Source organism: Microcaecilia unicolor, chromosome 12 (assembly GCF_901765095.1).
Source record: "Microcaecilia unicolor chromosome 12, aMicUni1.1, whole genome shotgun sequence".
Lineage (NCBI taxonomy): Eukaryota > Metazoa > Chordata > Amphibia > Gymnophiona > Siphonopidae > Microcaecilia > Microcaecilia unicolor.
Genome location: NC_044042.1, coordinates 66373771 through 66399698, shown reverse-complemented (window position 1 = coordinate 66399698; position 25928 = coordinate 66373771). Strand labels below are relative to the sequence as shown.

The 25928-nt window shown below is 43.5% G+C and overlaps 1 protein-coding gene across 4 annotated transcripts in view; it reads right to left on the bottom strand.

The window, feature by feature from the left end:
- The window catches only part of ARHGAP23 (Rho GTPase activating protein 23), a 192751-nt gene that overhangs the window by 99637 nt on the left and 67186 nt on the right, over window positions 1-25928 (bottom strand). For 2 of the 4 annotated variants that reach the window (XM_030220797.1, XM_030220798.1), the window contains exon 1: window positions 1533-2042. The exons of the other annotated variants lie outside the window; for them this stretch is intronic. In XM_030220797.1, coding sequence (XP_030076657.1) covers window positions 1533-1745 — 213 coding nt within the window. In that variant the 5' untranslated portion in view covers window positions 1746-2042. Of the gene's footprint in view, window positions 1-1532; window positions 2043-25928 lie in introns of those variants that run through there. 4 annotated transcript variants of the gene reach the window in all.

Below are 25928 nucleotides of genomic sequence, written 5' to 3'. Positions count from 1 at the left end.
ATCAGGACCTGCTCTCCAGAAAATAGGCAGTTTAAATCTATTAACAAATAACCAGATCCAATGTAAAAGAAAACATGTTTTTTCCCCCCATTGCAGATTCCAGGGAAGAAAAGATGTGCCTAAGCTTCAAACATTCAAGTCATTACTTCTAGGGTACCAGCCTCCAAAACTCACAGCAGTTTCAACCCATCCTGTTCTATACTTCTCTAGACTTGTCCGCGCCATCATGTTCAGAAACTTCTATTCTCTGCATTAGGTTGGAATTTGTGCCAATGTTTTCAGCCCCCACAATCTGCACCCTCAGAGACTCCTCTAAGCCCCTTGTTCTCTGAATTTCATTGGCGTCTCCTTGGGCATCCTCAAATACACATTTAGTAGCAATTCTAATTTCCCACTGGAAACTTTTCATCCTTGTTCCAGTGGTACCATTCCTGGCTCACTTCTTTAGTGCACCAGTAGTAGCAAGGAGTAAAGCCCAGGAGCTCTATCTCAGGCAGGGAGGGGCTGGGAAATGCTGGTATCACAGGTTTCCCCATTATGACCCAGGCATGCTGGAACATGAGCACACTCCCAGCACTGCTCAGTCACTTACTCTACCAGTGTCTCGGTTCTTTTATCATAATATTTTTAAGCTGACAGCTAAATGTGCCCTTGTGATTTAACCTGTAGAGACAAGTAAAAAGAAATACTCAAAGACAGAAAAACTAAAACAAAACAAGCTAGGAAGAACCAGAGCTAGTAGTAGCAATAGCAGTAATGAGCAGGAGGAGTCAGAGTAATGCAGACAGATCAGCTCACGGAAAGAAAGAATGACAACCATATACAGAATAAGTAGGACAGGAAAAGCAAATTAACACACAAATATACCGAGAGAAGTGCATGAATGGGCTCTGGGGCTCCCACTGTACCTCTAAACCCCTGAGCCCCAAAGTTCCATGGCGAATGGGGCACAAGACAATTAGGTAAATGAGAAGTAATGCTTAAAGGATTCCAGTGACCATAGCACATAAGGCATCAGAAATACTCACAGCATCTAAAAAGGGGTCCTGCCATTATTCTACAGCTGCAGAAGGCTCCTGTCAGAACTCAACCAGGTTAGAAACTGTAAGAGGTCTGAGAGTATATGTGCAGTGCAGGGGAAAACTGTATAATATTCTGAGAACACCTGGAGTATGTGGACCATCTATGATAGCCTGTGGCTCTGGGGCCAACCACCAAGAGGCCTGTACATCATGCAAACTCCCAACTACGACACTACCAAGAATACATGTGCATGCCATAGGAGCCAGCTTTTCAAAATTGTTGGGGGTGCTAAAACCATGGAAATTACTTCTCCCGGGACACAATCAAGGAATTTGTTTAATATTGGGGGTGCTCAAGCACCCACAGAGCTGGCTCCTATGGTGCATGCAAGATGACCACTAACATTAAGTATAAAAGAACCCATTTTTGTCCCCCGTGAGCCGTTCATACCACCCACTCCCCTAAGGATTAACAGCCTGCTTTTCCATGAAGTCTCTTGCTTCTCTCACCAGAAATTGTTGTTCTGTGCCCAAATGAGGCCTACATTGCTGCTTCATACAGTCGGTAGTGCTGCTACTTTGCTGCTGCGACTTGGTACCCGTAATTTCTTGACGTAAACTGGCCAACCAGATGCAGCGGGGCTCCGGGGAGCTGCAGTCCACCCCAATAGCTTGCTCCCATTGAAAGTATGGACTTTGCCAAGCACTTTCCACCACAGACATCACTGCACCTCACTTTCTGCTGCCAAACAACCCAAGAAATACTGCTATGAACTGAAAAAGAAGCAGGGACTGTGCAAAGCAACAGCAGCTGGAAGAAGAAAGCGTCTTTTTGGCGGGTGGTCTGCTGCTCTCATGTCTTGTCCTGATTCAGCAGAAGCAGTGGAAGGAATGTGTGGTGGACACAGCACTACCTGCAGATGGGTCTGCCCCAGTCAGTCAGTCTGTCCCAAGGAGAGAGAGAAAAGATAAAGTAGAATAAAAAGATGGACATCCATGAAGCGACACTGGAAGTTCCTCAGTCGGGTGTTTTCTGTTTCTGTCTGCAGCTGCTAAAGGCGATCATCATTCCAGCCCTCCTCTCCCTGTGACCCAGCCCACTCCAGCTGACACCAGCACAACCCACTGCAAGTCTCACCCTGCTGGAAATATGCTGGCCTGGATGAAAAGCACATAGCACCTCCTTACTCTCTCACAATTCATTTCAAGCCAAAAAAAAAAAAAACTATAGGAAAGATCATCTGTGTGCTGCCTGAGAAACGCAAAGGCTGAGAAATTTTCAAAGAGATTTCCTTGGTTAAAGGAGCATTTTACCTCTCAGAAGCCAAATGAAAACTTGCCACTATTTATGGGTAAAAGTATATGCACATGCAACAAAACACGAGCAGGGGAACAATACACATCCTTCGAATTTTCAAAATATGCACAGTTTTTTAAACATGAGAAAAGTATTACAGAAAGACTATGCAAGCATATACTGGTGCTCACACCATGTACTTTTTTACTTTGAAAATTAGTATAAGTTCTGCAGATAAAAGTATCTATGCACTTCCCCCCACCCCCGACATTCAAGGCTATTTAACTGGCCAGAAAAAGCCAGAAACAGCCTCTGACCAGTTAAAAAGCATATCGGTGCATAACTGTGGATATGCAGTAACCAGTTATCTCTTGCTAAATACCATGGCTAGCAGCTAGCCACTATTCTGCTACGTCACGCGACACAGTTGGTTAGGAATGGATATCCAGCACTTAATTGACTATGTTCAGCGGTTAAAACAGGCCTATCTTTAACCGCTAAAAAGTTAACTGGTTAGTGTTGAATATTGGCTTAACCTAGGGTTACCATATGTCCGGTTTTACTCGAACATGTCCACTTTTTCAGGACACGCCGGGCAACCAGGCAGGTTTTTCCAGCCTGCCCATTTGTTCGGATTTACGGACGAACGGGCAGGCTGACGGGCTTCCTAACTTCCCCTCCTTTACCTTAGTGTGGTGCCCTGGTGGTCTAGTAACCTCTTCGGGGCAGGAAAGAGCCCCCTCTTTCCTGCCTGGCACGTCTGCAGACTGTCTTTCTCCCAGTGCCGATTCAAAATGGCTGCCAAGAATTCAAGCGGCAGCCTAGTGAGACTTCTGCAGAAGTCAGTCTGAAGACAGTCTGCAGACACGCTGGGCAAGGAAGAGGGGGCTCTTTCCTGCCCGGAAGAGGTCACTAGACCACCAGTGCACCACACTAAGGTAAAGGAGAGGAGGAGTGGGGTAGTGAATGGAATCATGTGGATGGAGGGAAGCTGGAAAATTGGGGGGAGAGGGAATCAGGCTTTCTTTGGAGGGGTCAAAGTGATGGGGGAGGAGCGGGGCATGTATCCTCTTTTTTTTTTCTTCAGGCAAATATAGTAACCCTAGCTTAACTGGCTAACTTTTTAGCAGTTAAAAAAAACCCCAGATATTCAATTCCAGTCACTGGAAATGGCCCAGTATTGAATATCCTGGTTTAACGTCTGCGGCGGACAGCAAAAATTCGGCCTGCCACCAGAAAAATAATCGGGCCCTTTGCAATGAAGGTAGTTCAAATTTTGTTGCTTCAGAGGGCCAACTTTTTAAACCTTGGCGTTGCTTGCAGGCTCACAGATACTCCTTGGGGGGGGGGGGGGGGGGGGGGGGGGGGGAGTTGCCTTTCAAAAACTGGTAGATGAGCGACACAGGTATTTTTGTACCAGAGGGCTATAAAGCAGGTCGAGAGTCAATGTGGTAAAGCATAACCACAGATTTTGAAATGAGCTCTGAGAGCATGTTCAACCTGCAACTTTAATCTATGCAACTAATTAGTTGCCCAGGTAAAATCTTTTGAAAATTGTCCTCTGAGTAATAACGAATAGGACAAACAAAGGTTGAATTAGTACAAGAAGAAAAGAAAAGCAGCTATCGGGTTTTGGTACAGGTTTGAATCACTTCTAGTTGTTTTTGGCGTTTTCTTTTCCCTGGCTGTTTTGGGAAATGTGCATCTCTGATCTCTATTTTGCATGTGCAGGAGGAAATGCTTTCCCCGCTTCTATTTCTCCAGTATTGCACTGAATGCAGGGTCTGCCTGTATGGGATTTCCATTTTAGTTTGTGCCTGCATGTTATTTGTGTTTTCTTATACTTTATTTGATGAGTTTTGTCTTTGTTTTGCATGTGACCAACATATTGTGTTACTTATTCCCCCAGCAAGTCCCCCAGAATCTTTAATTTGAGCTTATGCCAATTCCAAGAAAGCAACAAAGGTGCTAAAAGATAAGTTCAATGTTTTTGGTACCCAGAAATACCAGAAATCAAAGGGTAACTAGTACTGCTCGTTACCTACAAGAAGACGCCTGGGCAACCAGGGAAGACTAGCAACGATCAATTTTTGGCTTTACTATGTGTCAGAAAACGCTGATAAATTATTTGCTTTTTACTTGGATTTAGATCATGTGTTTTCATTAGTAGGTCACAAAGAGTCACGTCGTTCTCTCTCCTCTAGGCGAATTCTCTGCTAATCCTGAGTAAGCAAAACAGTAAAATCCCTAAATTCGCAGGTATACTGGAGGTTTGAGGAGTCTGTGTAGCCACTGCTATATCTACCATGAGTGTATGGCAGGCCCAGAAAAAAACAAAAGGGGTTCAAGAAAGCATAATCAAAGGCATCCTTAGCAAAAATTTGGGAATCGTTTCCCAGCAAGCAAAGTACTGGTGCTCTAGGGCCTGGTGGAATATTTGCAGTACTGCTTTTACTTCAATGTACTATACACTCAATTGCACAACAGACCCCCCCCCCCCCCGACTGAAGAGCTACAGAATATACATCAAAAAACATACACAAAAATCCTTACATTAATATACTTTCATTACTGATCATTCACAGAATAAAAAATAAAGGGACATATCCAAATGCAACCATAAAAATGGAACCTTTTACCCTCCCCCCCCCCTTAAAATCAACTTTAAAACACCAAGTTTGTGTTTCTTTATGGAACTTCCAATAATCTGGGCACTCACAGTAACACAGTAAATTATGGTAGACTAGGAAAACAGGCCCTTTTCAGGAGCAAATGAAACAGGCGCTAGCAAGGTTTTCCTCCCTAACCCCCCCTTCTCCCTCCCTCCCTCCCAACCGAGCCCTTCGTCGCCCCCGTCTCCCTCCCTACCTACCTACGGACCCCTTCATCTTTCTGACGGCATTGCTCCGCATTCCGCACCTGCCTCTTGGACGCAACGAACGCCATTATGGGACAATATATGTTATAACCAAAGTATTGCTAACAGTATTTAAACTTGCTATTTAAAAATAAGTTTTCCTCCCCGCCCCCCCCCCCCTTGAGTTGTATAGCATCCTCACTGATAGAAGCCAACTTTTCAAAATGATTAGGGGAGCTGAACACAACCCAATATTCTCCCTCTGCCTGCCACCACCTCCAAAAAAGAAATAGTTTTAGACTGCATTCAAAGATAACATGAGGCTCCATTTCCCAAACTTTAGCTTGCACACCATTCCTGAGACATCACCGTCCCCTGCATGTTTTCAAATCTAAACCACACCTTAAGATATCTTTACACTATACACAAACTTCAGCACAAACGCACTCAGAACCTTACCATACTATAATAGCACTAACTCCCAGGACACGAAGAGCTACAACCCATTTATGAAAAGGCAGCACTGTAAATACTACATAGGGCCATAAAACACCAATGCACTAAACTAGTGAAAAAAACAAAACAAACAACATCCCTACGCAGATGCTACCAGAATACCACATTGAGTCCTGAGGCAGGCACGGTTAGACAGACTTCTATCAAGTGCAATTCCAGCAGCTGCTGTAAGAGACTAACAAAATCCGGTCTTTGCTGTTCAGGTTATCAAATCCCAATTTTTTTTTCAAATCATATTCAACTCTTTTTTTAGTTGTCTTTTCTTTGGAAGGTCTGCTGCTTTGGCAGGTCCTGGGAGTAAGGGCTGTTATGGAATGGCAGATCTACTACATAGGTCCGCCCTGAGAAGGTTTTGTGTTACCTGATAATGAGAAAACATTTTGCGTCATTGTTAGTGAGGTAATACAAGAACTGGAACACTCTTTTTGGTATGATGAGTACTAAGAGGAACATTCTAGTTTAGCTCTGCATCCAAGGGAGTTTCTGTGGGTATACAGTGTTTGCTTCAAACACTGGAGGTGCATGGTTTCTCGCTCTCCCTATCTTTCTCCAAATATCCATATCAACTCTATTTGAAGCACTTGACTGCCATAAGACCATGTGCTGCCCACATTATATATTAAAGGGTATACAGCAAAAGAAGCAGTGAAAGGAACTAAAGTCATGGATATATGGGCAGGTCCTAGTTTGTATATTTGTTTCTCCGAGAATTAACGGACCTGCTCCTTTGAGTGGTTTGTGGTCACAAGAATTGGAGTTTCATTTTAGAAGAAATTTCATCTCATTGCTGCTGTCTCAGTTCTAATATTTATGCCAGTCATATGCAGGTTGAAAAATAGTTACAAGTTGCCTCAATAGACATCAAGGTACCAGCACAGGGGTCCAAGAACTAGCAAGGGAGGAAAGTGTCCTGCAGGCTTGGAAAAATGACATCAGCTCCAACAAGCTGAGAGAAAAAGCACCAAGTTAAGGTAGTTAGTCTCTGCATGCAGCGGAAACAGGAGAGGGAGGAAGGAAGGAAGAGGCAGGGAGGGAGACAGAAACATAGAAGGGAAAGCAGAAAGAAAAGCCAGAACAGAAAAACAAGGAAATATGGAGCACAAAGGAGAAAGATAGAAGCCTTTCCATTAAAAAAGCAAACAAATCACTGTCAAAGACATGTACAATTGTATGCATAATCCAGCAAGGAAAGCTGTGTCAGAAGGGACACTCTGGCCATGAACCCACTGAGGTCCTACAGTGGAGCTGGGGGCAGCTCCGAACCAGGTCATCCCACTTGAAAACAAAGGACAGCTACTGTTCTGTGTGAACGCAGATTCCTCTGTTCAGCAATTAATGGAAGGGAATGATATCACCAGCAGAAACCCAAATAAGGTAAACTGCATCCCCAGCTCACAGAACAAAGAGATTAGAGATGCAGGCTGCAGTGCCAGACCCAGAACTACCCTACACACATAAGGGTGGTGATGGCAGTACCAGTCAGTCCCAGGACTCTCCTACACACTACACACACACACACGAGGCACACCAAAAGGGCGGCAGCCCTATTCTACAGTCACAAAGATTCTACGGTAATACCAGGCCTACACTAGACACAAAGAAGTCATGAAAGTTCCAGAGCCATACCACATATACAGTGGGACACTATGGCAGTGCCACACTGAGAAACTTAATTACTTGCCTTTTCCAAATCCAAAACATACAGTGCCTTGCACAGTTCAAATTCAGCAGTCGGTCTCTGGCAGCAGAGGATTATGCAGCCCAATGCTAGGGCTGTTGAGTTGGTACATCAAATCTTCGACCCACACCCCCCTCCCACAGCCCTGCCAATTCACTTCACTTCTGCCCTGTAAACACCCCTCACTATTCCAGTACCGAAAAACTCGCGCACTGCTTTGTCCATAACCCTCACTCAGGCCCTACAGCACCCACTGCTATTCTAACATTGAGAACCTCTCCTCTGTGTTCTGTAGCATCTCCAACTATTCTAGCACCAAGAACCCCTCCTCCAGCTTACAGTACATACACAGCTCTCCCAATGAAACCAACTCCTGCCCCACATTACTACCTGCTTTTCCAGTATCGAGACCCCACATACCAAAGGAATTAAGCTCTATGAGCAATTGCATTCTATTTCACAAAGCCGCCTTTTTCAGGAAATCCTTTCACCTTCACAGCAAATAATTCCTGCCTTCACTCACTGTACAAGTCTCAAGCCAATGATCACAACTATTAGTTACTATGCGTTCCACTATCTTCACGTTGCACTTTTCTAACTATTGTCTCAACTGATGTTAGCCTTCTACTAGAGAATGACACGGGGACGGGGAACCGAAGTAACCTCGGGAATGGGGACGGGGACAGAGCTCGTGGGGACACACTTTGTCCCAGTGTCATTTTCTAGCTGGAAGGGTAGAGGGTGGTGGTTGTAAGGAGGGTTATTATAGCTGCTCATTGTTATTATTGTTTTCCATTTGTAATTTATACACAACAGTTGCACATCATAGTGTTCTTTTTTATACTTTAATAAAAAGATTGGAATATAAAATCATAAGTGTTCAAGGCTTCTGTAGATGAGGAGAGCCCACGGGGACAGGGCGGGGATGGGGACAAACTTTGCCCCCCCCCCCCGTGTCATTCTCTACTTTCTACTTCAATTGTCAAAATCTTCTCCTCTGATTTTATTGTGAGCCACACTGAAACCAAACATGTTGGGAAAACGTGGGATACAAATGTCAAATAAATAAAACTCTGCCCATGCAAACCCTAGCACCAATATGCCGCTTTCCACTACCAAACACAAAAAATCAGGGACAGATGGTGTTAGAAAGGAACAGGCAAGCACAGAGAGGGGGAGACCACCACCTCCTAAGAGGTCAGCCTGTAAGTGAAGTGCAGCAGCCTGAGGGCTCTAGGAAAGAAATGCAGAGCATGTAGCAAAGGAATTGAAACCCTCCAGTACTATGTATAGAAAGAAGCTCATGCCCTGTACTTTACAGAGTGAAAGCTGGCAAATAGCAGCTATATGCAGCCCTTTTTTTCCCCCCCAAATCAAATTCAAAATCCAAATCCCACTTAAAGTAGCCACTATTATGGTCCAAGTGTCCAGAAACTTCAAGTTTCATCAAATCCACAAATTCTCATTCATTTAATCTTGGCAGCTCCCGGGGCTGTAGAAAGCTATAATTGCTCACCAGGGAGCTCCCAACCTCCCCCTCCCCCAGAGGGAAGTGGGGATGGAGGGGTTCTTCCAAGGGGTGGATGAAGGAGCTTACAAGGGGTGGGGAGCGTAGGACAGGCCTCTACAAATTTTACTGACCATTTAAAATCACTTCACTTGTCTGGGGCTAACAGGCATATTCAGCAATACTTAACCAGGTGACGCTAAATATGTCTTGTGAACACCTAAGATGAAACCACATAAAACAACAGTCTTATCTTTAAGCGGTTCATTGCCAGGTACTGCACTTAACCATATATGTTAGCCAGCCGCATATGCCTGGAAATTCAATGGCAGTGCCCAGACATGGCCTGGCATTGAACATCCGGGAATAAAGCTAGCAGCAGCCAACAAAAAAGTGACTGCCGGCTGAATTATCTACCCCTCTGAATCTATAAGGTATGTGCCTCTCCTCCGATGCAATGTTTTTGTGCTTGAACTCTTCAGTCTTTATATAGCGTAATTGGAATACAACTCCAAAAGGAGGTGGAAGGGAATGTGAGGATTTGTATCCTGTTGTCCAGAGAACACCGGCTACAGGTAAATAACTTGTCATGCTGCTTGTCCACAGGGAAAACCAAAGTCCTCACAACTGGGAATCCCTAGCTACAGGCTGCCTTTAACAGAAAAAGGGGAAAATGGAAAAGGAGACTTCCAATTGCAAACAACAAATTGTTTTGGTGACTAAAGGCTTTTTTTTTTTTTTTTTTTAGTTTTGTGGCCACCCCCATGTTATTTTAAAAAATGCAACCTGATAAAAGTGAGCCCTAGAGATAGTGGAGTTGGATTCTAAGCCTCAAAGAGATTCCAAAGGACAGGATCCACATCATAGCCCTGCAAATCTCTGCAAAAGGAGATTGTAACAGCGAGAACGATTTTGGATTTTTACTTTGAGCACCAGAGAACCACACGGTTTAAATAGAACAATAGCATGGCATTATTTCTTTTGACTTGAATTTTCCATGGGAGCTTTGTTATTGGCTACCTGCAACAAATAAATGATTACCTTTTTTAGGACTGGATAGCTAGTCGAGAGAATCTTCTTAAAACAGGGCACCATTTTTTCTGTAAGGTGAGTTCGGCTCCAGAAGTCACAGTTAAATGAAGTATGTTATTTCTATCATTTGAGTTTTAGTTCTAGAGAAGATTACAGAATGCTATTTGATATCACATTTTAAAATATTTTTCCTCCAAATGGTCAAGCGGTTGTTTACAGTCGTAAACTGCGAAACGCTGGCCACCACTGGCATATAAAATAAGACTAAAGGAGGAAGATTTTCACTTTAACAACACACATTAGATAACTAAAAGCTAAGTAAATTAATGTTTGAAACTTCTGAAAGGCATCTTAAGTACTTTTAATGGAGAGAGAGTAATTCCATAAGGAAGGGGTTTTTTAGCCAATGACTTAACATTGAGCTTTGGCTGCTAAAATAGAGCCTTGAACGTTCTGAGGCTTTTTTTTCCTTCCTATAACATAACTGGCAACTCAGATTTTAAAATTTTAAACGATCCATGAGGTCAAAGGAATAATTTGCATTGATAGTTGTGAAGGTGTAATCTTTATTCCTGCCCCCCTTTTTTTCTGGTTGTTTCTTACCAATTATGGTCAGACAAAATGGATACTGGGAACATCTCTTCAAGCCACTGGGGTCTTCTTAGACATATTGTTAGGAAAAATAGCTGCAGCAAAATCAAATGACTCAATTTTGAAAAGTTATCCAGATGGAAGCCTGAGCCTAAAAACAACTTGCAAAAAAAAAAATGTTTTTTATTTTGAAAAAAATAACAAAACATTAGAGGTACCTACCTAGGAAAATCTAATGGGGGGGGGGGGGGGTAGACTGCATGACAGCAACATACTTACACAGCAAAAAACAGTTTTGGGTCACAGAAGACAAGCGGAGGTGAGCGTGATACCAAATACATCTGATCGGATCCACAGAAAACTTAGGACTAAGGAGAACCAGTATGACAGCAGTAAGAACATAAACCTTGCCATACTGGAACAGAACAAAGGTCCATCAAGCCCACATCCTGTTTCCAACCATGGGTTGGAACAGGTGTGCCTGCTCAAAAGCTTCTAGAAAAAGTTACTGGAGTAGTTGCTTTCTGTGCTAGGCTCCATCAGTGATGTCACTCATTAATGAGGATTTATGTCCTGCTGCTTGTTAGAGAATCAAAAATGGCTTTACAAATTTAAGCGAAACTTGTACTGCCTTTCCCACAGGTCACAGCTGCAACAGTACAAACAATCGTAACACAAATTAACCAAGTTTTACATGATCTGCTTTTTCTTTACTTTGCCCCTGCTCACAAGCTTGATGCTGTTGTGTCATACGGCCAGACGTAAATTACTGGTCATTTAAAACCAGCCTGAAGACGTGGCTATGTCGCTCGGTGTTTGGCACATAAGGGCTGTTTTGTTTCATGTGTATATCTGATGATTTCTGGATGCTGCCCTGCTATCATATTAGAGAGCTTGACCCTGAGAAGCTGGTTGTTTGCTTTGTAAGTTCAGCTGTTGAGGTTGTTCCGTTTGTATGCAAGTCTATGCCTCTTTTGCTTTATTTTATTACTACTTGACTACAAAACTGCTGCTCTGTTTTTATTATTCTATTATAAACCACTTTGCTGATCAAATGAAAAGAGGTATAGCAAATGATTAAAATAAACTATAGGAGGTAAAAAGCGTAGTGTTCCAATTTTTCTCCCAAGAGCTGTCCATGGAACAAGCATCCCCCCCCCCCCCCCCAAGTGCCTCAGGGTTCTAGTGCTTTGTACTTCTTGAGAGCAAATCTGATCACCACAGAATGTTAAGGAAGCTGTTGCCTCAATAAAATCTGGGAGACATTTGACTTTATACATGGAATCAACCTTTTTATTCACCGAGTGCACAGCGAGGGGACTTTCCCACATTTTTATTTCTAGGTCCATCAGGATCATATAAACAGGCATTGCAACGCTTTCCGGGGGGGGGGGGGGGGGGGGCGGTGTAAAGGAATTGGAGGATGTTATCATGCGTCTTGGGTTCCTCCTCACTCTCTAACTAAAAGACACTGAAATTAGCCATTTCACATCATTATTATTATAGATGCTCCCCAGCATTTTCCTCACCTAACCGCCCAGTGAGCACAAACCTCTAGCAGTAGCAAACTTCCACGCTTTCCCCTACACAAGGCTCGACTCCTCCTTTGGCTGCTTAGGAGCAGTTCATTGCTGAAGGCATGAAAAGTCCACCTTTGACACATGCATCTCAATATACCATAACATGGGCATTTTGGAGCTTTGGTAAGGTCACCAGGGCAGCCAGGAAACCTGGGTTGGTGGGACCACACTTAGTCCACAATCTGAAGTTTGTCCATCCCTGCTCTATTCTATCCCCTATTCAGACATCTAAAAAGTTCTAATGTACCAAAAGTATTTTTCCCATAAGGAAACCATTTCATCCTCTTTAGCTTTCTCTGTAGTCTTCCTAGTTCTGTTCTATCTTTCTCAATAGGCAGTGTCCAAAACTGCACACAATAACCAAGGTACTCTCACACCATGAGCTGATAGAGGCATTATCATAATCCATTCCTTTCAGAATAAATCCTATCAATTTATTTTTTTTTGGCCACTGTTGTCCACTGAGCTGAGGAGTGGCCTAGTGGTTAGGGTGGTGGACTCTGGTCCTGGGGAACTGAGGAACTGAGTTTGATTCCCACTTCAGGCACAGGCAGCTCCTTGTGACTCTGGGCAAGTCACTTAACCCTCCATTGCCCCATGTAAGCTGCATTGAGCCTGCCATGAGTGGGAAAGCGCAGGGTACAAATGTAACAAAAATAAAATAGATACTATTGGAGATTCTACATGGAATGTTGTTATTCCACTAGCAACATTCCATGTAGAAGGCTGCGCAGGCTTCTGTTTCTGTGTGTCTGACGTCCTGCACGTACGTGCAGGACGTCAGACTCACAGAAGCAGAAGCCTGCGCGGCCACATTGGTGATCTGCAAGGGCCGACTTCTACATGGAATATTGCTAGTGGAATAGCAGTAGAATCTCAAATAGTAGCAACAGTGGAGGAGTGGCCTAGTGGTTAGGGTGGTGGACTTTGGGCCTGAGGAACTGAGTTCGATTCCCGGCACAGGCAGCTCCTTGTGACTCTGGGCAAGTCACTTAACCCTCCATTGCCCCATGTAAGCCGCATTGAGCCTGCCATGAGTGGGAAAAGCGCGGGGTACAAATGTAACAAAAATAAATGTATTGTCTACAGTGACTCCAAGATCCTTTTGCTGAGTGGTAATTCCTAATATAGAACCCAATGTTGCATACCTATAATTTGTAATCCCTCACACCCAATCTTCATTACTTTGCATTTGTCCATTTATTTGGATGCCCAGTTCCCTAGGTTTGCAACATCTTCCTACAGTTCTTCACAGCCCACTCGAGTTTTAATAACCGTGAATAATTTTGTCTCATCAGCAAAACTGATCACCTCACTCACTGCTCCCTTTTCCAAATCATTTACACAAATGTTAAACATAGTGACTCCCATACAGATCCTTTAGGCATGCCACTACTCACCCCTCTTCACTGAGTCCCGTTCTGCGATTCCTCTCTTTTAAACAATTATCAAACCACAGCAGAAATTACCTCCTATTCCATGATATATTAATTTAATTTATTGATGGCTCTTCTCATGAGGAATTTTGTTACATGCTTTCTGAAAATTCAGATACACTACTACACTGCTTCCATGAGAATGAATGACGACTAATGGTCTGCGATATAGAAGTGGTAAAACCAAGGAAGTGGCTAGGGCTCTTCAGCTTGGACAAGAGATGGCTGAGGGAAGATATGATAGAGGTTTATAAAATACGGAATGGAGTGGAATGGGTACAGGTGAATTGCCGGTGGTTGGGAGGCGGGGATAGTGCTGGGCAGACTTATACGGTCTGTGCCCTGAAGAGCACAGGTACAAATCAAAGTAGGGTATACACAGAAAGTAGCACATATGAGTTATCTTGTTGGGCAGACTGGATGGACCGTGCAGGTCTTTTTCTGCCATCATCTACTATGTTACTATGTAACTTTTCACAAATACTAGGACTAGAGGGAATGCAACGAAGCTACAAAGTAGTAAATTTAAAACAAACCAGAGAAAACAGTTCTTCAACTCAATGAGTAATTAAACTCTGGAATGTGTTGCCAGAGAATGTGTTAAAAGCAGTTAGCTTAGCAGGGTTTTAAAAAGATTTGGATAATTTCCTAACAAGTAGTAGTAGATAGACATATATACACACACACAATTTAAATATTCATCTGTTTGCGAGTATGCTCTCTTTATGAAACTATGAAAGAAGCAGCCATATCCCTTCCCAATCTTTTTTGTTAGATCTTGAATCCCGTACTTCTCTACCGGGCTTTAATGGAAAGCAATGCACGCTAGCGCAGCCCTTAGACCAAAAATCATGTCAACCCTGCCCCCACCCCCCACTTCAAAAAGATGGAATGAAAAGTCTTTTTTGTTTGGAAAGCAGTCAATTGCTTAGCAGATAAGTTTCACTACCAAAACAAAAAGAGAGAGTTATACATTCTGGATGCAGAAATTCAAGGAAGCAGTACACAGATGGACATGCTGATGTCCACGAAAGATGTCGGGGTGATTATATCCAATTATTTTAAGGCAGCAAATCAGTATGACAGGACAGCGGCCAAAAGCAGAGAAATGCTGGGTGCGTAAGGAAGTACAAAACTAGAAGGGAGAAAAAAAAAAAGGACAATCAACTCTTCTTTTTTTTTTTTCCAAGCAGTGCATAATTAAACTGTGGAATCTGTTGTCAGAGGATGTGCTCAAGGCAATTTACACAGTAGGATTCAAGAAAGGGTTGGACAAGTTCCTAGAAAAAATATCCATTAAAAAAAGTATTAGGCAGGCTTTGGAAATGTGCTATGAGAAATAGACCTATTTTTGTGATCAGCTGGATACTTGCAACCCAGACTGGCCCTTATCAGGGACAGAATGCTGGGTTTGATGGACTTTGGAGTGGAGGAGTAGCCTAGTGGTTAGTGCTGTGGACTTTGATCCTGGGGAACTGAGTTCAATTCCCACTGCAGCTCCTTGTGACTCTGGGCAAGTCACTTAACCCTCCATTGCCCCTGGTACAAAATAAGTACCTGAATATATGTAAACCGCTTTTGAATGTAGTTGCAAAAAAACCTCAGAAAGGCAGTATATCAAGTCCCAATTCCCTTTGGTCCGACTCAGTATGGCTCTTCTTTTGTTCCAAGTCAGGTGTGAGACCTCACTTGGAGAACTGTATCATTCTGGAGGCTCACTGAGAAGAGCTATAAAAGAAAATGGTGCAGCATCTTCATCAGAAGTACCAGGTGAGGCTTAGGGATCTAAACATATATATCTTAGAGGAGGGACCAGATAAGCGAGATACAATAGCTGCATTCAAGGACCTAAAAGAAGATATAGCAGCAAGCCTGTAACAGAGGAAAGCAAGCTGAGAAGAACAAGGTGTCATGACCTAGGTGAAATGTCGGTAAGTATATTTTAAATGAAAAAAGAAGTGGAAGAGCGAACACCCTCCTAAGGTAGATGATGGTGCCTAAAATAATTATGGAATTTTAAGAGGGCCTGGGATAAACACAGAAGATCCTAATTTGTTAAAAGTGAAGAAAGCATGACCTAGTGGTATATGTTCATAGCAGTGTAGTCACCTGATTAAATAGTGGGTGTTGGGGCTGCCTCAATGTTAGAAGTCCTAATGGAAATGTAGGGATACAACCCCTATCACTATACTAGTGCAACACGGAGCTTGGTCTACAGCCTCCTGCACTCCAGAATACAAATGACCAGTGATGATGTTTCAATACAGCATAAATTTGCACTTCAGAAAGGAAATACCTGTAACCCACTTTTGGCTGATGCAATAATGAGGCAACCATGGCAAGAGCCTTGGTCAGGGCAGCCTCCCTGGTGCTGGAATTAGGAGTAAAGTTTCTAGAATAACATCAAAAGACATTCCTGTAGTGTTCCACACCATAATATACAGGAAACAAGCAATCATCTCTCTAATCGTAAGAGACAGTGCCTTATTGAAAATTATATAAAACGGGCAGCTATGGGGTCAAGGGGTTCTTATTTCTCTCTTGAACACCTCTGAACTTATCTCTACTCATCAGTTCACCTACTGGAGCACTTCAGAGTGTGCCTGGCCAGCTCAAAACCACCTTCCGATCCCGCCGTTCTCAAGGGAAAGAGACTTGCCCCACCTTCAGTCTGTATGACAAGCTCTATAATTGCTATTGGGTAATAAGACAGGTGGCCTGATCATGAGCCGTAAAGAGTGTGTTTAGCCCAACTAGATTTTGATAAGTGTTCATTCTAAAGCATTTAACGTACACTTATTTCTAACTTCTAAGCATACCTAGCAGTTGTTCATAACTTAAATCTTGACTTCCATTCTTGGTTATTCAAATTCAATTCAAATCAATTCTTTTATACCACTAATATCCCCTTTCTTCAGTGCGGTTTACATTCTAGGTGAGACAAAAGCAAATAGTGTGAGGTTTGAGAAACATTAGAGACCATTGGATTAATGCACGAGACTGAAAACATTAAGGAAAGGATAATGGATGATACTAGGAGATAGAAGTCATAATGGATTATTATGAAGAAGTCTTTAGGAAGAGAAATGTTTTTAGCGTCTTCCTGAAGTCGAGGTAGCTGTTTTCTGTTCTGATGGAAATAGGTAGAGAGTTCCATATTTTGACTCCAAGAACAGGAGGGGGGAATAGAGAACTGAAAATGTTCTTATTTCTAACTTGCTTTTGGAATGGTGATGCTGGCATCAGTTGTTGTTTCAGTCTGCTATATTAATTTCCTGTAAATAAAGCTTCATTATTACTGTATTCAACACTTGTATTATGTCTGTCAGTGTGTCTAGAGTGAAGGAATAGCCTAATGGTTAGTACAGTGGGCTGAGAACCTGGGGAATTGGGTTCAATTACCACAGCTGCTCCTTGTGATCCTGGGCAAGCCACTTAACCCTCCGTTGACTACAAAAAAAAAAAAAAAAAAAAAAGATTGAGACAGGGAAAGTACCTACACATAAAACATATGTAACTGCTTTGGTTGTACCCACAGAAAAGGAGTATATCAAATCCATGACACTTTATCCTTTATATCTGGGAGGGATGAGAACTCAGATTTCTGATACTGTTTCATAGTAGTTCTATTATTAGGTTTCAATTTACTGTTTTCAAGTTACCTCGTTTTTTTGTATTTATGTCTATTCTTGGTTATTCTACTATTGTTATGCTGTTAACAAAATTGTAAGTTTTATGTTAAATTGTACCTGCTGTACACCGCCTTGGGTGAATCTCTTCATACAGGCAGTTAATAAAGTCTAATAAATAAAATAAGATTTGACCAGTTACAGGGATGTGAGTCTAAGATCATTCCAGAGTGCTTTACATTAATATTCTTTCCACATCCCTACCCGCACTGTCCCATAGGAGGCAGTGTTATTACTGATTTACTCGTACAGAAACATGTGGTCAGGTTTGTCCAACAGGCTCCTATGGTGGAATCAAGTAGGAGCTGGGTCTGTCTGTCAGGCTGAAAGTTCTAGAAGAACAGGAAGTGCTAATGGAAACGCAGTTGCTCACATAGTGGTCCTCTTACTAAGCTGCAGTACAAAATTACCTTAGAGCACTCTTATGCAGGCCTTTCCCATGTGCTAAAGTCATTTTTACCACAGCCGGAAAATGGCCAATTTTCACATTTTCTGAATTAATGGTTATGCGCTAATTTTGCCATTAGCACATGGCGATTTTAAAAAACGTTAGCTCATGAGCACTTACCACCTATTTTGTTGGCAGCAAAGAGCTCACAAGCCAATCCTGTGCTAATCAGCATGCAGTAATGTAGATGCGCAGAAATGCCACACTCTGCCCCCAAACATGCCTTCTCCCAGAAAAATTGGGAAATATTTTTTAGCGCGTGGTTTCCACATGCGGATTCAAAATACTGCAGCTTAATAAACGGAACCCATAGTGGGGTCTCTGGAAGGCTATGCAGGAGAAGTACGATGCGGAATGTTTGGGTAATTTGTATAGATCAAAGTAGGTTACAACATACACAAATAGAAATACATGAAAAACATACAAAATATTAAAATATAGCAATATACAAAAATACAAAACAATGCTGCCCTTATAAATTTTTTTCATATTACTGTAATGAAAATCACATCACAGCACCAAAAATTATTAGAACGAGACAAACCTGAAGGCTTAAATAAAAACTTAAGCATTTTTTAAAAGAAATCATATTAGGTCAAACACATTTCAATAAGAGGCGAGTTCCACAGGATTGGAACCACCACCGAAAAGACAAGAGATTCTCAGCCAGGAGAACCTGAAGATGAACTGGCACATCCACTAACACCAATTCTCAGATCTTTTTTTTTTATTGAAGTTTAACAAAATATACAAGTAGGAACTTGTAACAAAAATTATAGACAATGTTCCTAAATGTTTATACAGTACAGGAAAAAAAATACAATAAGGAAATAATCTTAGGAATATTATCTAATTTTAGCCCTCAAGTAAAAGGAGGCGGAACACTCAAATAAAACAGAGAGAAAAAAATACAAATAAAGGTAAAGGCATTCAGTGCAAGCATTATCACAATACCCAAATAACCTATTCTATACTGAAGGATTACCAAACAACTCAATTGGAAACATATTATCCAGAAAATTATTTAACTGTAAAGGCTCATACAAAATATATCTAATATTGTAAATTTTAATCATACATTTTGAAGGAAAATAAAGAAAAAAAAATCGCCATTATTCTGTAATACATGTGGGCAACGAGCCAAGAATGACTTACATCATTCTTGAATCTCCCGCCCCACGTCAGGAAAACACCAAATTTTTTGACCCATAAATGATGACGGAAAAATAGCTTAAGAACTAAGGGGTCCTTTTACTAAGGTGCGCTGAAAATGGCTTGCGGTAGTGTAGGCGCGCGTTTTGGGCACACCCAATCCATTTTTCAGCGCACCTGTAAAAAAAGGCCTTTTTAAAATTTTTGCCAAAAATGGGCGTGCAGCAAAATCAAAATTGCAGCACATCCATTTTGGGTCTGCGATCTTACCACCAATCATTGACCTAGCAGTAAAGTCTCACATGGTAACCGGGCAGTAATGACCTATGCATATCAAGTGCTACTTGGCGCACATCCAATACGTACATTCAGATGAATTTGAATTTCCAGTAACCAAAGCTTTTGAAGAACGAACAATAGGATGTTTGCTTTTAAGGTGGTAGGTCAGCGTAGTGAGGCTGCTATGGTATTTGAAATCCTTACCACAATATTTGCAAAGAACAGTTGTCTTGTCCTTGAAACGAAAGTCAACATTCAGCAAAACTTTATTGTTGTCCGTTGCCATTCACATTTGTGAAAGGGGGGTCCCAGCTTTGAGTCGGATACACAGCACTAGCAGCTTTGAGTGAGGTTGGCAGCTGAGTGGAGTTGGCGGCACTCGCAGCTCTGAGTGGAGTTGGCGGCTCTGGCAGCTCTGAGTGGGGTCAGCGGCACTAATTGTGCTGCCCTACTGTTGTTTTTTTTAGTACCTTGGTTGTCTGGTGATTTTATCTTCCCTTCCCTTCCACTTCCCCTCCCCTCCTCAGGCACCATCTCCTCCCTTCCCTTCTCCTGACACCATCTACTACTACAAATCATTTCCTCCTTTCCCTTCATCCATGATCACCATTTTCCCCTTCTCCCCTCCCTTCTATGGCCACTATGAGTCTTTTTTGATTCTTCCATCCATCCCCCATTTCCAGCATGTGTCCCTCTACCCCTCCCCCACACACACATCTTCTCTCTCTCTCCCCTCCCCCCAGCACCTTTTCTTACTTCTCCCGGCACTCCAGCAGCCTCTTCTCCTCTGTGCGATTCTTCTTCCTGCTCCTCACGGCCCTCGGCCTTGACTGCTTCAGTGAAAGCACACTGCTTCTCATCTGGCTCCAAGCCTCTCTCTAACAGGAGGTTCTGTCAAAGGCAGCAGGCACCATCTCCTCCATTTTCCCTTCCCCTCCCCTGGCACCATCTCCTCCCATCTCCCTCCCTTCCAAGGGCACCATCTCCTCCTTCCTCTCCTCAGGCACCATCTCCCTTCTCCCGCTCCCTCTCCTGGAACCATCTTCATTTCTGATCACAAGCCCAGCAGAGACTGGTATTGCTCCTTCAGTCTGGAAAGCCACTTATATTACCATTTTTTAATATTTTTCCCCTTTCTCCCCCCCTTCCCTTCTATGGCCACCATTTCCCTTCTTTAATTCTTCCATCCCTCCCATCTCTTTCTCTCTCCTCCCCCCTGCATCTGTCTCTCTCTCTCTCTCTCCTGCTGCAGCCTCCCTCCTCTGCCCACATCTATTTTCCTCCTGCTGTGGTTGCACCCCCCCCCCCCCCCCCGGTGCTGGCATGCAGCTGTTCCTTCTCCCTGTCTTACCCAAAGCCTCTGTATGCCCACCTCTCTTTTTTTTTTTCTCCCACTGTGGTTGGTGGTCAGGTTAGCAGTTGACAGTCGGGTCAGTGGTCAGGTTGGCCCCTCCCACCCCTTTCTCTTTCTATCTTACCTGGTAGCTCCTCACAGTGCTGGCACAGTGTGGAACAAATGAGGGATTCAGCAACTCCTCCTTATGCTTGCTCGCAGCTCCCTGGCAGCTTCCTCTCCCTGCCTCACCCAAAGCCTCTGTAACAGGAAGTTCCATCCCCTCTGACAGAACTTCCTGTTACAGAGAGTAGCTTGGAGCAAGCAAAAGACAGGGGCACTACCGGAGCATCAGAGAGGTAAGGTCCCGAAGAAAACAAAAAATGGGAGAGAGATTTGGCCAAGTGATCTTTTAACTCGAGTTAAACATTTAACAAATTAATCGTGTTATTAATGCGTTAAATTTTCAGCCCAATCACCTGAAACATCTCTATCCCAACAGATAAGTTGGATGCAAGAAAACCAAACATAGTGGTAAAAGAGAAAAACACCAGAACAGCATTAATAATAAAGACGTCAGTCCTGAGAGATTACTTTATGAACCGTGTAGAGAGAGAGAAGATCCTCAAGTACCAAGAAATGTAGTCCAAGACTAAGAAAATAAGGTGAAAAGATAAAGAAATATTTTCAAGCATTTTAGGTGCCACAGACTTGATCATAAAGAATTTGCAAACCCACCTGGATAAGTTGCCTATATGTTCCATCTCATGAACTCCAGAAGGAAGCTCTCTTTGGCACAATGCAAGTTTTATAGCAAATGTTAGCAGTAAATTCGAGAAACTAAGATCATACTCCACACACCTTAACTTAGGAGTGAGGTTCACTCCTGTCACAGTATGTGCAAAACTAACCCATATGGAGAAATTGCCCCAAGGGAAAAAACAATTTCAGTCTTCTGCATATTTAAGCATAGCTTACTTGCAAGCATCCAGGTTTCAATAAATTTTCAGGCAACGCTATAAACTGAATAGTCTCATCAACTGTAATAACTACACTAGTACTGCTGGCAATATAAGGGACAATATTCGGCAAAATCATACCCTGTTAGATAGCTGGGTAAAGTTATCCACATATTTTAAACTAGACATTGCGAGACATCTGCCACTGAACATTTATCCAGCTAATTTTTGAAGCTAACTAAACAAATGCTTCTGAATATGGACCCATTTGATTACACAGCTTTGTGGTTAGGCATGAGAAAGCTGGATGCTAGAGAGACATAAGTGGGTATCTCGATTTCTCATTTACAGAATAACTGTACAGACTGGATGGCCTGGATAGCCGGCAGTCATTTGCTGCATTACAATGTTACTATGTTATGTCCAAGCAAAGCTGATTCTCTGCAGATCAGATTCTGAAAGGGGCTCCCCATGCATATGATTTACAAGTCACTTCCTCTCATTGCTTCAAGCTCTGCAGATCAGGGCTAGAATCCCCTGGGCTCAGCTCTGTGATGACAAGGAGGCCAAAGGTCTTGAACTAGTTATGCTCTTCTGTAGAGGAAGACACTAAAGTGCGGAATAAAGAGGTGACATTACAGACCATGTTCCAGCTAATTAAGGAGTCCTGGGATGGAGAAGGGAGTTGTTGCCAACACATTGTTTTATGCCCTAGAATGGTACAGCACATCACTCACATTCCAGTATGCTGGGCCCCCTGACCCTTGCATACAATGTGCTCATTTACAGCTCTGCTGGGAGGGAGGCCAGATCCTGTGATCACAGCTCTGGTCATTCACAGCTGTCTGTTAAGTCACTCACTCCTCCTCTAAAGGCCCAGAAACAAACAGATCCATAAGTATCCAATTCATGGTGATATTAAGTGATACACTAAAGATATTATCAAATACTAGTAATAAAAAAAGCCCGTTTCTCATTGAAATGAAACGGGCACTAGCAAGGTAATCACCTTCTGCCATTAATGTTTTTAAGGGAAGTTCCAACATCCCCCTCCCTCCCAATACCAGGGGGCCCCCCCCTCTCTTCCCAGTTCCAGGGTCGTCGTCCCTCCCTCAGAGTTCCAGGGTCATCGTCCCTCCCTCCCTTCCAGTTCCAGGCCCCCTCCCTCCGAATTTTAAAATTCATCTTGACCTACCTCGTCGGTAAGTAAGCGGTCAGGCTCGGTATTTACTTCAGTTTTCCCTTCTCTGTCTCTCAGCTCTGGTCCCGCCCTCATGTCCTGTTTCCGCAAGGGCGGGACCAGAGCTGAGAGACAGAGAAGGGAAAACTGAAGTGCCGAGCCTGCACGCGTTTTACCGTGCGAGGTAAGTCAGGATAACTTTTAAAATTCGGAGGGAGGGGGCCTGGAACTGGAAGGAAAGGAGGGAGGATGACAACCCTGGAACTGGGAGGGAGGGGGGACAGACAATGACCCTGGAACTCGGAGGGAGGGAACGAACTTCCAGTGGGTGAATATTATATGCAGCCTTCCCTTCCCTCCAAGAGCGAGGCACTGAGAGCGAGTGCAAGGCCTGTGGTTGGTCCCTTCTCCTTCTGACGTCGCGTTTCTTTCCCTGGCAACTATACAGAGTTCCCTCGAGGGCGGGGCGATTACGAACCCTACACGGCTTCACTGCCATGCTGCCATGGAGTCAGCTTCAGAACGTTGGAGGTGCAAATTATTATATTAGATATGCTTTAAAAAGTGCTATGTTCCTATTCTGCTTTTCTTTTACATGTCAAAGGATTTCAGGTACAGCTGACCAAGCAGCAGAGATAAGCTTGCTGTATCACAGAACAGAGGCACTCCAGTAAAGCTTGGGTAGGAAGGGTGCAATACCAAAAGTCTATTTAATCACACAATGCATCGGCTAAAGATACTCCAGACTTCATAGCCACAAATTCATAATTATACTACTAGATAATCTTTTCATATATGCAAACTCAGAATGAATTACAAACCTGAAGGCAACATCTCGCCAAGATAAATGGTTCCTCAAACTGCTCGCTCACAAAAAGACATGTACCCTCTTCCTGACACACAGTTCTGTTTTCCTTTCTCCTCCCTTTCCCACTCCTCTTGCCTCAACAATCTGCTTCATTTCTTTGAAGGCGTGAACATATGGATAAAGGAGAGCCTATTGATATAGTGTATCTAGATTTTTAGAAAGCTTTTGATACCATCCCTCATGGGAGACTCCTGACAAAATTTTTAAAAACATCGGATAGATGGCAATGTTTTGTTTTGGATTGGTAACTGGTTAAATGATAAAAAACAGAGGGTAGGGCATCATTACTATAACATATTTATAAATTATAAACAAAGAAAAAATATTAGGCACTGAAATGGCAGATGACATTTAATGTGGTCAAATGCAAAGTGAAGCACACTGAAAAGAATTATCCAAATCAGTTACTTGATGCTGGAGTCCACCTTAGGCGTCAACACCCAAGAAAAGACCTAGATGCCACTGTGGACAATATGTTGAAATGTTCTGCTCAATGTGTGGTAGCAGTGGCCAAAAAATCAAATAGAATGTTAGGAATTAATAGGAAAGGGATAGAAAATAAGACAAAATATATGTCGTCTCTGTATCACTCCATGGTGCAACCTCTCCTGTTGCAATTCTGGTTGCCGTATCTCAAAAGATATAGCGGAATTAGAAAAGGTTCAAAGAAGGGTGACCAAAACGATTAAGGAGATGGAATTTTTCTCATATGAGGAAAGGATTAAAGGCCAGATGCACAAAGCTTAAAGCGCTATTAACGTTTGCTTTAGACTGGTTCTAGCCAGTCTAAAGCAAGCGATTATGTAGCTAGTAATGTACAAGGGGGTTTTCCTTGGTTCTGTGTGCCGTTAGCAGCCTATGAGAACCCCACGCATATTCTAGTGTGCATTTGGGGGGGGATACACAGCTCCAGAACAGCCATAAAGTCAATGAGAAAATTTTATAGCTGCTATGGAGCTGTCGGAGAGGAGAGAAGCAGAAGCAGGCAGCTGCAAAGGTTGCTTGCTTGTGCTCCCTACTTCTCTCCTCCAAAATTTTTTTTATTTCCCTGGTGGTCCAATGGACCCTGCCCCCTCCCCCCCCCCCCCCCCCCCGGAATCTTGTTTTATTTGTTTTAAATTTTCCCTGGTGGTACCAGTGGACCCTGACATCCCCTCCCTGCAACACTCCCCCAAACCTTTTTTTTTTTTTTATTTTCTCTGGTGCTCCCTTTCCCCCTATGCACACACATACCCCCTCCCGACCTCTCCATGTACCTTTACAAGGTGGAGGCAGGAGGGCAGGAGCAACAGCTCTTCCCTCCTGTCTAAGGCCCGCCTGGAACAAACTGGCAGCATCTAGGCCCTGCCCAGTGCATTCTAGGATGTAGTGGGAAGGCCTAAGCACCATATAAGGAAATAAACTCCTTATATGGTGTTTAGCCCCACTCAGTGCATCACTGGGCAGGGCCTGGATGCCACCATTGTGTTCCGGGCGGGCCCGAGGAAGGAGGGAGGAGCTGTTGCTCCTGCCTCCACATTGTAAAGGTACACCTGAGGGGTGCGGGTGGGGATGCGGAGTATATGTACATTGAGGGAAGGGGTCTGGTTCACTGGATCAACAGGGAAAATAAAAAAAAAATTGGGGGTTTGGGGGGGGGGGGGGGTAAGGGTCCACTGAACTACCAAGGAAAATTTTTAAGACAAACCAAGAGACTGGGGATGAGTTTAGAGGGGCTGTCCTCCACAATCCCAAACCCCCATACCCCCAACCCCAGCAGCTCATAGACATCCACAACTGAGCTTTGGAGAAAGGAATAAGCAGTGCAACTAGACTGGAATCCAGGACCTGTAAATGGGTAAACATTTCGGAGCTGCTATTCAAAAGTACTTTTGCATTGGTCACTGGGGAACATGGCTGCCTAAGCCCCAAGCTCCCGATCACTCGCAGCGTTTTTTTATTTTTTGCATTCCCCCAGCTCACAGTGATTTGCTTTTGCCTGATCTGCACGGCAGAGACAATCAACTTGTGGGTGTTCTGGAGAGGTGATGCAGACCCGTGCAGAGCCAGTCGATCTCTCCCAATTTGCATTCGAGGGTGGCACGAGCAAGAAGCACATGGCGGCCCAGGTAGAGGAGACCTTGGAGGAGCAGAAGCTAAGCGGAGGCCCGTCCTCTGGGGACGGACTCACGACGCAAGACCAGGCAGGTCCCGAAGACGCAGTTTTCCCGGAGCTGAGTTCCTGGCTGCAGGAGATTCGGTCGGACCTTACGGCGGTCCGCTCTGATCGGGCCGCTTTGGGGGCTGGCCTACGAGGTAAGAGTAAAGTGCTGGGACGCTAGGTGGAGGAAACCGAGGGCCGAATTGACGAGCATACAGAGGCACTGGGGTCCATGGACCGGCAGATCACAGATGTCCGCATCGGTCAGCAACAAATGGCTGACAAACTAGAAGACTTAGAAAACCGGAGCAGATGCAACAATCTGCAGTTCCGCGGTCTTCCAGAGACCCCAACATCGGTGGTC